This window comes from Castor canadensis, chromosome 4 (genome assembly GCF_047511655.1).
Source record: "Castor canadensis chromosome 4, mCasCan1.hap1v2, whole genome shotgun sequence".
Lineage (NCBI taxonomy): Eukaryota > Metazoa > Chordata > Mammalia > Rodentia > Castoridae > Castor > Castor canadensis.
In genome coordinates this window covers 127,179,157-127,192,671 of record NC_133389.1, presented here as the reverse complement: position 1 = coordinate 127,192,671, position 13,515 = coordinate 127,179,157, and the positions used below count along the sequence as shown (strand labels likewise).

Sequence of the window (13,515 nt, the reverse complement as noted above, 5' to 3'; positions counted from 1 at the left end):
GACATTGTTCTAATGCTATTTCTATCTTTTTTTCCTTTCTATGATTTAAGTTCTGGTTGATGGTTAGTGCATAGCTTTGTTTTAATGTATAAAGAGGTTATGATTGAGAGTTTTAAAAAGCTAAACAGTCATGTTAATAAAATGACATTTTCTAATTTCATTTAAAAGTAATTATACTTCCTCCTACGAAGTAAAATTAGTCATCTTAGTTAATGTATTTTTGTGTTTAAGTAAGTATCAGCTTAAAGACTGTCATCTATTTTCAAAATTTTGTGAAGATTTCAGTCAAGGTTTTGATGTACAGAAATACTTTCTTTAAATAATTTAGAATAAATATAAACAAGTCAAGGTTTTAGTTCAGTGTTTCAGCTTTAGATGAGTTAACTATTTTGCCAGAAATTCTATATAGGTCACAGTAGCAGTATTGATAGGTAATTTCATTTTTTAGTTATATACACTCCCTATTTTAGAAATGCAAGGTTGACTGTTTTGTTTATTCAGTAGAGAAGTATATATTTATTTAAAACATGTACTGATTTTAAATAAGCCTTATTTTCTCAAATAATAATTAAATAATGATGACTTGTTTATTGTTGTTTAGAAGCCAAAATAAATGTAGATGAAAAATCCGTGCAATTATGGGTTTTATATACTTATAACGAACACATGTGTAAGATGTACATACAGTTGCTGACTTTAAAAATAATGCTCAGGAATTGATAGTTTAAATATGTTTATTTATCAAACAGTGTATGTGGGGGAAGTACACTGAAGCTTATCTTTAAGTATTCTTATTTTAAAGACAGTAGTCAACTATCTGTCCTACAAAGTAGTATAGCCGTGACAAGACAATAAAACTATACAGCATCATAGTTGTATTAAACTAGTTTTGTATGCTGTATCATAAAACTTTCAGTCCAATCAGCAACTAAATTTAAATACTGCAAATTGTAGCAGCAAAACAATAATTCTGCTGATTAGCCCCTTTCCATTTCTTGTAAGTGAACTGTTTATGCTGTTGAGTACCTTTTGAAAAAAGAAAAAGCCAAAACAGCCTTGATTAGTCAAGGAGTAATTGGATGACTTGATTTTAGCAAGAGAATGAATTGGTTGATGATAGCCTGTAACTAAGTGTAGTGGTTCTGTTCAGATGAATACATAACATACAGTCATCAGATCTTGACAGGTATAACATATAAGCAGTGCTAAAAATCTAGTGGTGGAGTGGTAGGATAGAATTGAAGGGCAGTAAGTTTGCTATAGTCTTTTACTAGAAAATTTGGGGTAATTCTTAAAGGAATTTAGAGAAATATCCATTATTTCTTATTTTAATTTTTACATTTCGGGGTAGGTGGGTGGGGAGATTTGTCTTACTTTATGACAAATCTTTGCAATAGTCCCCTTTTTTGTACTTTAAAGACAAAGTAGCTCTAAAGACCAAAGAACTAATAGGATCATCTAACTTCTTCCAGAGGGATCAGTGATATTAAGTCCTTTCACTTCCATTGAAGGTCTTGGAATGAAGGTCATAACTGTATGAGTAGAGCCATGTGGGAAACCTAGTTGTATTCATATTTAACGTTAGCCAGAACATTTTGTACACTGCATTCTTATTTATGATTTCCTGATTACTTTTGAGACTGTATCTGAGCTTATATTAATGAAATGGCATAAAGCAAATGTATTCACCCACAACCAGTCTCTTAAATTAAGTTCAGTTGTACTGTCTGTCTTCTCCCTGAAAGAAGAGTAACTGCCCCTTCTGTGCTAATGTGCTATGTGGGCCCAAAAGTTTCATTTGCATAAGATATGGGGTCACTTTTTTCTGGGTGAATGAAATGACAGAGGAGAACCTGCACAGCTAGCTGCAGAAGGGTGATGGTTGTCACAAGGTCCAGGCCATCCATATCCATTTTGGTACTGGCTTTGATTTGGCACCACCTGGTGGTGATCACTTGCTCTGGCTTAACTCTTAATGGTGATGACTAGATCTTGTAGGCTAACAGGACTTTAGGATTGCAGTAGGCATTCTAGAAATCCCTCAGGTAGACAGCACCCATTTTGTTGGCCAATTAGGGTGGAGTGTGTTGAAGACTAGTGGGGATGAAGCAATTTACTTTCCACAGCTTTTCCCAAAGGATGTGCTTCTTCCTGTCCTTAATCTCCCCAGGCCTTATCCTTCCTTCCATGTTTCTGCTCTCACTTTAGACCTGTGTATTATTGTATCTAAGGATACAATATTTTCTGAAGTATGTTGCCTGTTTTAGGACATCAACTTTCATAGTCCTTTTTGTTTGGACCCAGGAATGTGATTCTCATTATATAATGTGGATGTGGTCTAACCATCATCTTCCTATTCTAACACCAGATATTCTTAGTGAGTCTTCCGTTTTCTATTCCTTCTATTCTCCCTCTGTATCTTAGAAAACTAGGTAACAAGTCTATAATCCCAGCTACTCATGAGGTAGAGATCAGGAAGACTGGTTTGAGGCCAGTGTGGCCAAAAAGTTAGTGAGACCCCATCTCAGTTAATAAGCCATACTGGTAGTGGGCTACTGTAATACCAATGATATGGAAGATATACATAGGATGATTGTGATGCAGCCTTGGACAAAAACACAAGACCTTATCTGAAAAATAACTAAAGTTTAAAAAATGGGGGGTTACTGGGGGTGTAGCTTAAGTGGTAGACCCCTTTGCCTAATAAGCATGGGGCCCTGAGTTCATACCCCAGTACTGTAAAAAGAAAAGAAAAGAAAACTAGGTAAAAGTCAGTCAAAATCTATTGATATTATGAACAAAGGCTATAAAATAGTTACTTTAAAAATTAATAGCCAACCATTTACTTGATTAACACCTGTCATATGTTTACATTTTTTAAGCATTTAAACACTAGTTTCATACAGTAGACTAGACAATACTTTATGTCTTCTCACAGCATCAGTACACTTAAATATGGGGTTAAAAATCATTTATACTTCCATCAAAACCTGTACACAAATCTGAATCTAAATTTTCAAATGACATATACTTCATAAGACCACTGTTCAGTTTGAAACCTTGAGGCTGTTTTTCCCATTAGTTTGTACTGGATATTGACATTCACCTTCCTTCATACTGTGTTTACTTTCTTATACTTATGTGCTGGTTGTTTTCCCTGTTAGACTGTAAACACCTTTGAAAGCAGAAGCTAATTTATTCAGCATTTTTTTTTTTTCTGTAAAGACATAGAGGGGAGAGAGGGCCTAGATCTTTGTGGCAGCTCTTTTCCTCAGGGTGACAGGACATCACACAGCTCCTGTTGATTCCTTATGGCATGGATGTGTATCCTGCCTTTTTGTTGGTGAACTTGGGGGCCTGTTTGTCCTTGGAGACCTTGAGCAGTTCCATAGCACACTACTAATACAGGGCAAAGCTATACACTTCTTGGATCGTGTCCTATACAAGCTTATTAGGCTCACTGAGGCACCCATCTTGGTGGCTTTGCCTCATCTTGCTCATGTTCATGGTTACCTTGTGACCTTTATTGAGTCCCATGGCTATGGAATAGTTTAGACTGTGGTTGCTGCTCTCCAGTGGCTACTGTAGTTTTTGTCTTACCTCATATTTGTCTTTGAGCTCCTGGCACTCTTCTCTTTGTAGTCAATATTAGTAAACGTTTGTTAAATATATGTCTTAAAATGTGTATCTTTAGCTATTAGGCACTTCCACTTGAATAACTGGCCACATTTCATTTCTTGTCAATTTGATACACTTCCTCCTACCCGTTACTTGAAAAGTCTTTGTAAATTTTACTTTTTTAAAAAATGTTTTTTACTTTGATCACTTTCAAGTTATCTTTATAAGTAATACTCAGCAGTTCACTGCTGTTTGTGACCATCAGTCTCTCTCCAAGCTGTTAGATATTATACATGACTGACAAGGCCATTTAAAGACAATGTGAGCAAATAAGCAAACAAGATCAGAACACTCCTCTGGAAATCTACATAGATATTTTATAATCTAAAAGAATATCCATCAGTAGTCGTTAAGGAGTTCTGAGGTGAAGAGATAAATCTCAATGAACTTCTGTCTGCTTTTGCAGCCTGTAATGTTTTATGTGTTGTTTCTCTATTAATTTATGTGGTTGATGTACTTAGCACTAGTTTCATGAAATGCTCATGAAATAGCTTATATGGTGTGAAATATATCTTTTGCTAAACATTTAACTTTATCAACAGTCTATAGTTCTTCCCTAATAGTTGTTTTTTATTCCGAGTGCTAGTAAGTGCTTGAAGCATTCATTCACTCATTGTTTCCTTTCTATTCATTACTTTACCTTATGCCAAAGAATGCATCAGCTCTGATCAAGGCACAGGTAGGAACTGGAAAGGTATACATAACCCCGTCATTAGGTTGCTAGGAATAGAATCATGTGTTTAATACATGATGTATATGCCATAAGTTGTATGAATTATTGTAGTATTTAAAATACAGGGTATGGTAAGAGAGAAAGCATTGTCATGGAGATGTCATTTTGGTGACATTGAATTAAGGCTATGAAAGATACCATATGTAACTTTTTTTGTTTTGGAAGGCAGAATATTCTCAGCCTTCCAAAAGAATGAATAGCATCATGGAAAATAAAATATGGAAGCATTGAATTTGTAGATAGGGTACTACAGGCCCCAACATTAGAGAGGTTAAAGCTCTGATTTTCTGTTTACTCTGTTCATTGAATGGCAGGGATTTCACATGACCCCTCTGTTCATTGCTTACAGTACTGGTAGTAAAAACAGAATTCTAGTCTTTGTTAATTTCTCTCTTTGCTTTTTTTCTTCCTTACAACAAATAAAAAGTGGATTTTTTTGAAGGTTGTGTTGATGATATTTAACCTTGAAGTAACAGTTAAGATAATAAATATGTTTAGCCATCATTTTTCCTGTATTTTATTCTAAAGAAATTTCTGTAAGTCAGGAATGGTAGAGATTTCTTAGACTTGAACAGCTCCGAGATTGCCTTGTTGTTGAGGGGAAATGAACTTATGCATTTTAAAGATAGATATAATTTATAATATTAGGAAGTTAGTGAGATAGTAATTTGGAAGGGTAAATACAGCAAAAGCAGCTAGTTCAACATTGGAAGTAGAGTAGAGTGTCTATTAATTCAAAATATCATTGATTATGCCTTTTACACATTTAAACTATTATGTAATACAGAATAAGAACTTGAGAGATGAATTCTAGTTCTCATTAAGGTACTTCTTTCTGTCTACTTCTTTAGAAAGAGTTGATAAGTTGCAGCAACTAAAAATGTAAAATCCTTGAGCAATTGAATATAATTAAGTACAGGTGTTGACTCTGGGTTATAATTCATAACTTTAAGTGACTTTAAGGATTCCTTAATGGTATGGATGTCTAATTATCTACAATATAAGTAAATACCAGTAACTCTTAAGCAGAATTTTCTGTTGTTTTGTACATTTGAAAGTATTATGTTGTATAGTATTGCAATATATTACTTTGTGTCAGTTATGGATATCAGTCATAATCAAAAGGGTTTTTTTGCTTGCTGCTACACCAATATAGCCAGCCTCCAGTTTAAAATTTTTTCATGTCTTTATGCCTGTTTCTTTTTTTTTTCTTTAGCTCATCTTTCCTACCCAATGTTGTTTTGATTCACTGATTAAAAGTATGTTATTCTCAATTAAAATAAAGTCTTAAAATTGGAAAATAATGAGCAAAATTTGTAAGGTTTCTGAGAACCTGACTGATATACTTTATTATTCTCTCCTATGCTAAATAACTGTTTGTCTTCAAATTCAGAATTATTTTCACATACAGCATTGCTTGATTGCTTCCACATACAGTATTTTGGGCAAAACTCCCATGAGGATCACTTACAATTTCTTTAATTTTAGATTGGACCCTCAAAGTCAGCCACATGTGCGTTTTATTTTATTACACTTTTTGAAAACCTGGGTCAATTTTTGAATATGTCAGTGGGATGGTGGTTTTCATCCCTTGCCCAAGATTTAGTTTTAGAGTCTTTCACTGTGATGAGAGGGGAAGGGAGAGGAAAAGAGAAGAAGCAAAAAAGCACAAAAGCAAGTTCCTTTGGCTACCCATAGTTCTATTTTCTGTTCCAGCATAAAATAATTAGCTTCTAGCATAGACTGTATGATTTGGGGGCTTTAGTTGCTACATTGTGAATAATAGGTTTTCCTCCTGGAAACTGAAGATTGAAAACTTTAGACTACTTTTGATTGATTGGATATTCTAAATAAGTCCAACCTATCAAGTCCAGTTACACTATCCCATTTATGTGTTTGTATCATGGAATTGACAGTTTTTTATTACTAGACTGTTACTTCCATTTTATGTTTTTACAAAACATTTTCTTTTTCAAAGGTATATAAATATGTACAATTTCTTTTATACAGATCTTTTCATTTGCTTCAAATTTTGTTAGCAAAATGATTTAGTCTTTTGTGTTCCATAATTTGCCTTGTTCTATCATATCTTTAAGGAAGGCAGATTGACTTTAAGTAAATAAAATACATTGAGATGCTCTTCTCTTTGTAACTTAAAGAAAGTAGTTAATTACTTAGTGCAGAGATAAATATTATAAGGTTTAAGGTCCAGCTATGAATTAGATTCTGGTTTTGCTCAAATTGCTTTTATTGTCAAGATGAGAAGGGACTGTATCTAGAAGAAACAACTAGGGTTTTAAAGTATGCCTGTAAACTGGAGCTTAAACTACACTTCTAAATTGAAGTGTGCAATAAACAACTTACATTTCCCACTTTAAACCACCTTTCTTCCTCCCTACAATAAGGAATTTTTCCAGTGGGTTTGGTGGCCCACGTCTGTACTCCAAGCTACTCTGGAGGTAGAGATTGGGAGGATTGGGGTTCGAAGTCAGCCAGCCTGGGGAAGAAGTTAATAAGACCTTCATCTCAACCAGTAAGCAGAGGCCCTAGTTCAAACTTCAGTACCACCAAAAACAGTTGTCATGTCATTTCATCTTCCAGTATTTATGAATAAAGGTATAGATTTTAAGTGAACTGCCAATGCAAGTTTAGCTCATTTAGAGTACTTGCCCAGCATGCACGAGGCCTGGGTTTGATCCCTAGCACTCTCGATAAAAAAGTCCATTCTGGATAAATATTAATGATTTGCTTGGTAGGCTTACCTATAGTCCTAGCTACTCCTGAGGCTGAGATAACCCAGGCTGGTCTTGAACTCATAATCATCTTGCTTCTGTCTTCCAAGTTGCTTGAATTGCAGGTGTGAGCCACCACTTAAACCTTTATTTTTTTCTGAACTTTTCCTTGTTACTTGTCATGTCTTTCTTCAACTTCTTTACCTGTACTAACATTTTCTTTTTTTAAATTCTTGCTGATTACCTATTATAAATTATATTTAAGGTTCTTGTTAATATTGCTCTCCTTTTTTTAATAAGTTTGTTTTCTCAGTTAGATTGCACAGTTATTAAGCCCAAGATCCTGTTTTGTTCTTTGTTTTGAATTTTCACAGACTTATCACATTGGTAGATTTACAGGGCAGCCTCGTTCATTTGGGAAACACAATTAGCAAGGCTTCTTGTTGTTTGCATATGTTATTTTTTTTTCTTTTGGTGGTATTGGGGTTCGACCTCAGGGCCTCATGCTTGCTAGACAGGCACTCCATTACTTGAGCCACTCTGCCGGCCCTGCATATGTGTTGAGAGGGTGGCAGTTTATATACGAAATAATACTTTATTTCTGCATTATACAATGGTAGCAAGTAGAGAAAACATAAGTCCCACCTTGACCACATATCCTCTTATTCCCAAGAGAGAATACTATTCCAATGCTATTTGTAATATCAAGATTTCCATGACAGATAGTTTCTGAAGTATTACTGTGAAGCTTATACTCTTCAAAACATACATCTTGTGTTTTAAAATTTACTTCTAACATCTAGCTAAGGATGCTTTGCTTCTAAAACCTCAGTAGAACTCAAATGTAAGCAGTAATGTAGCAAAGCAGTTCTCTGAAGTTCTAAATTTCCAAATTTACTTCTGAAGTCCTTCACAATTATTTAGCATCCTAAACAAAGTATAGATTTATCCTTCTTATTCAAATCTGTATGGAATAAGACAGGCTTTGAGTGAATGTGTATATTGATCAATCTTCAGTCTTTTTGTAGTCATTGAAAATAGCCAATTCATCATTTCTGCCACATCATATCAAATAAAGATCATGAAAAATATCCAGTACTATGTGGATATGCAAATGTGTCTACCAAGTGAATATTTGTGTTTTGACTGGACCTTTGTAAAAAGGTACACAAATTATAAAAGTCACAACTTTAGTATATGCATTGATAGTTTGCATTTATTCACTTAGTGAATAGATTTTATATTAGAAATGATTTATGTAGCTAAAATGATATTTTTCTGTTCATCTTATTTGATGTTGCCTTCAAATGTGCCAAAACCACTTAGGAGAATTCTGAACTAGAGATTCTGTTAGTGGAAGTATAAAAGAGACGTAAGAAAAGAGAGCCAAAAGATCAATGAAGATATAGCTAGAAGAAGAATGACCTTGGGGCTGGTTGTGTAGCTTAGTGGTAGAGGACTTACCTAGCATATGTGAGGCCCAGCATTGCAAAACAAACAAAGAATGATCTGAGAAGAAATGACTAGAGAAAATAGTAGAAAAGCAAGAGAATATAGTTAGAAAGAAGCAGTGATGAAAGACACTTTCAGTGCTCAGAATTAGATGGTGTCTTTCCTGAAGAATGGCTGTTTGATTTAGCATCATGAAGTCAAATCAGTGGAGTCTTTTCTAAGATGGATTTTTGATAGCATGGTGGAAATACCTGCCAGATTGCGTTGGGTTGAGTTCTGAATGGGAGGTAAAGAAGCAGAGACATAGTAGGCAAAGACTGCTCTTTTCAAAAAGTTTGATCCTGAACTGGAGGAAAGAAAGCAATAGCTGAAGTAGACATTAATGTGCAAAGGTTATTGACATAATTGATTTAATGTAGAATTGTAAGCCTATTTAAATGTTGCTAGAAAAGTACTAATGAAAATGGAGGTGATATAAATATAGGACCGGGGGATATAATAGATTAGGGTCTCAGAAAAAAAAAACAAGGAGCAATTAATTATGGAGCAAACATCCATGGGGTAATAAGATCCAGAACAGAAAAAAAAAAAGATCCAGAACAGAGATGGTAGATAGATAAGCCTGGACTAGTAAATGGTGATTTCCATTTTACTCTTGGGAAGAAGATAAGTTTGGGTAAAAAACAAAAGGGTAGGTTGGTTTCCATAAATGACATGAATTTTCCCTGTGAAACGAGAAAGTCGTCACAGGCTAGATCATCTGCCAGGTAGCAGGGAAGAAAAAAATGCTTAGGAATAAAGGAGAAGTAAGAAGTTTTGAAAAGAGGACATACTTTGTTATGAAAGGAAATATGGTAGGATTGCTGGATAAATCTTTGTGAAGGAATCCAGTTTAAGCCTACTTTATGGTGGTTTTCTTTTATAACAATAGCTTTAAAAATGAAGGTTTACTGTTTTTAGTATTACTACCAGTCACCCATTTATGCTCGTGATAATAATTATTTTTCTTCTTGTGGCTAATTACTACAAATACAAAATTTTAACTAAAATATGTGCAAATTTTTCTGAATATTAAATTTGTTTATCATGTTTTAAGAGTCACTCATTTTTGTAAAAACCATGTGTTCATTATAAAAACTTTGAGACAAAACTATTAAAGAAGTTTAAATAAAAATAATTCCTATGCTTCTAAAACAATTGCAACTTACAAAATTGAGGGTTGTAATTAAGAAATTGCCATTTAACACTTGCTAATGCATTTACTGTAGGGATGTTGTTGAGAACATCATTAAGTCATTGGCCACTATATAAAGACAACTATAGAATAATTTTCATTCTGAGCGTCATAGAAAGCTTACTTATATCTATACCTGACCATGTTACTTTTTCTCTGCCTGCCAGGAAGCTAACCTGTCTTTTTACTTTCCTATTTTATTGTATCATTGTGTGAGATGCCTCAAATCATAACAAGAAATAAATACTGTGCTTTGGGCAGAGGCTTATCTGTTTATTGTGTTCATTTGTAAAATATAACATACCTCTTTGTTTTTTGATGATTTTGTTCACATGAATTTGCTGCTGTATAATGCATCAGTTGTATGCTAAAAATACTTTAAAATTACTTCAAATATGTATATTTTAATTGCAATAATATACTTATGTTTTTATTATATTACTGAATGGTCCACATTAGGATGCAATCAACTTGATTTTTTCTGAAAAATTATATTTTAGGACTCTTTATAATCTATAACAATATCTTTGTGTTTGATATCTAAGAATGAGCTATATTTAACTGTTTCTGTTAGCAAACTCATGATTTCTATTATACCTCTATCTGAAGTAATTGATACTTTATGTTAGAAAACATTTCATTTGAGAAGTATAATCAGATTAATAGTTTTAATGAAATTAATTTGTTTATAAATATGTTTATTGTTTTGTGGCCGTATTGTTGCTGTTTATAATATTTCTTAGCATTTGCTCATTTTTGTGATCCTGTTCTTTATCTGATAATTTGAGTAAATCCCAGTTGAATTATGTTGCCACATTATGTCTTCAAAAGGGCATAAAGTCAGTACACATGCTTCAGTAATATCTGGTTGTTTTACCCTTATGTTTCCAGTTGGCAATTTGAAATTATGGCTTCAACTGCACTTTAAATATGTGATAATAGCATGTGTTTCTAATAAGGGCCAGCACCATTTTGTTCAGATAGTGTGAATGGTTGTCACTCATATATGACAAATGCACCTTCATCTGCTTCTCTGATAGCCCCCTAAAAACCATACCCTCAAATCAGGCCGATGAAATTAGCTGCTGTGTAAATTGTGTGTCTGAGTGGTTCATTATCTAATCACCGTCAGAACCACAGTGATAAAGTAGATTGAAGCAGGGAAGAGGTCTGCCAGATGATTCCACACCACCCTCCCCCCCAATCTGGTTTCCCTTGGAAACCCTAATAGTGCAGTTCAGAACTTCGGACTTTCATGCTTTCACTGTCTTTTTTAATGTACCAAACTTGGAAGTACTAGTAGTTAAGGAACATAATTTTTTTTTCTGTAAAGGCCATAATTTTATTTATTTAAATCGGTTTTTTAAATGTTGAGGTTTTTGAATTGTTTTGTTGCTAGTACCCTAAGTATTACTAAATGAGGGAAAAAAATACTATGCTCTACTTGCTTAGAAATAAGAATAACTTACCCATTACAGCTATTCACCTGCAAAAAATCTTTCAGTCTACTCCCTGTAAACATAATGGCCTTTGGTATTATTTATTGACTTGCTTCCCTTTATTTTAGGTGCTTTTGAAGATGATGATATCACGCATGTTGAAGGAAGTGTAGATCCCATTCGAGATATAGAAATAATACATGAAGAACTTCAGCTTAAAGACGAGGAAATGATTGGGCCCATTATAGATAAACTAGAAAAGGTGGCTGTGAGAGGAGGCGATAAAAAACTAAAACCTGAATATGTAAGTAAAAAGTTACAGCTTTCTTTAAATATTTGAGTTTATTTTTATTAGTTGAAATTGTAAAAATAAAGCACATAAGATAATATTGCTAGGGAATTTTAGAATCTAAGAGTTATTCCTGTCAAAATTTTTTTTGAGAAACTTCATTTTTTTTGGTCAACCAAAGGTCATAGTGTTTTTAGCAAGCCATAATTAATAATATTGGCTCTTTATATGATTGTGGTGTAGATCTTTGAGGTTTAGTGTTTAATGAAGTATGGTTTTGTAATGAAAAACTTTGTTGGATTTACAGAAATGACTGAATGTATAAGTTTCATGGATCTGAATTAGTGATTTACACAAAAGATTGGTCTTCCATAGGGATTGTTAAAGTGAGTGCACTCTTAAACTAGACACATAAATATTTCTCTTATGGGATGAAAACATGTATCATTGTCCTTAGTACTCAAACATGTCTCCTCTCACATTATTAGTGAGTAATTATTAATAACACCATAGTAAATGTTTTAAAATAAGTTTTTAAGCTTTTGGTTTAATTATGATTGAATTGTCTTTTATGTTAAAAAAAAAGCAGTGCCATAACTGTACATTTTATTGGTTACTAACTTCTTCTATAAACCATTATTGCTTTTCATGCATCTTTGTTGTAGGAAAGATTTTTCTTTCTTTCTTTTTTGTTTTTATTTTTTTGGTGCTACTGGAGATTGAAGCTGGTGTCTTCTGTTTGATAGGCAAGTGCTCTATCAATTAAACTAAGCCCCCAGCCCTTTTTGTTTTTATTTTGTTTCTGAGAGAGTATCTCACTAACTTTGCCTGGACTAGCCTTCAAACAGCAATCCTCTTACTTCCCCCTCCCAAGTAGCTGGGATTACAAGTATGTGTCACCAGGTCTGGCCCTTATTTATTTTTAATAAATTTGAGACACTATGCTACTAAGGAAGAAGTCATTTCCAAAGTCACCTTTTAAATTTAGACAATAAAGGTCAAAAGCACTTGGACTTGGGATAGGAAGACCTTTGTTGTGCTACTGGTTTCCTTAATGTATGTAGCAAGCCCAAGCTGTTTTACTTCTGTTCATGGTCATTTCCTATTCAAATAGAATGGAAAATGAAGATTTGTCTGAGGTAATTACACAAGGTTTAGAATGGAAAGGGGAAAGTGAATATAAGAAAGTATTCCTGGGGCTGGGGGTGTGGCTTAGTGGTAGAGTGCTTCCCTAATAAGCCCTGGATTTGATTCCCAGCACTGCCAAAAAGTATGGGTGGGTGGGTGGGTGGGTGTGTGTGTGTGTGTGTGTGTGTGTGTGTGTGTGTGTGTGTGTGTGTGTTTCCCCTTTGAGATGAAATTTATTTTCCCAAACATGGTTACTAATAAATCCTTAAATCCTTAATGCAATCACTTACTTGTTCATTGAAACTTAAATCCACAGATCTTTCAGGAACATAACTGACTTAAAAGTAAATTTCTCATCAGGCTCTTCTGAAATTCTTGGACTATCATTTCCTGCTTTTTTCTTAAAGAAAGCCAGAATACTGAGTGCTCCTTGTAACAGTATTCTCTTCTCATTTCTAACCTCGTTCTGAAAATTTCTGTTGTTTAAGACTTGAAAGCATAGCTTGATCTTGTGTTTGCAGAAAAGTCTTAACACCTTTTCCCTATTCATTTTTCCCTTCACTGTCAAGCTCTTCTGGATATATGGACACATTATAGCCTAATTTTCTGATTTCCAAAAACTGCAGTCCTACTTCTTTTGTGCCCTTATCTTAGATTCAGCTGCTGCAGGAAAAAAAGAAATTTAGGTCAGTATTTCCCAACATTTTTTCATTATTACCACCTATAAGGAAAAAAAAAAGTCGAATTTAAATTATTTAGTTCATATTTCTCTCTAGTAGAGAGAAATACTAATGGTAAGATTTTGTTAGGTGGGATTGAGCTTTTGAGGG

The 13,515-nt window shown here is 33.9% G+C and overlaps 1 protein-coding gene across 2 annotated transcripts in view; it reads left to right on the top strand.

Moving 5' to 3' along the window:
- The window catches only part of Ola1 (Obg like ATPase 1), a 159,944-nt gene that overhangs the window by 72,828 nt on the left and 73,601 nt on the right, over positions 1 to 13,515 (top strand). For both annotated transcript variants that reach the window (XM_074071127.1, XM_074071126.1), the window contains one exon: positions 11,397 to 11,572. In XM_074071127.1, the coding sequence (XP_073927228.1) occupies positions 11,397 to 11,572 (176 nt within the window). The remainder of the gene's footprint in view (positions 1 to 11,396; positions 11,573 to 13,515) is intronic.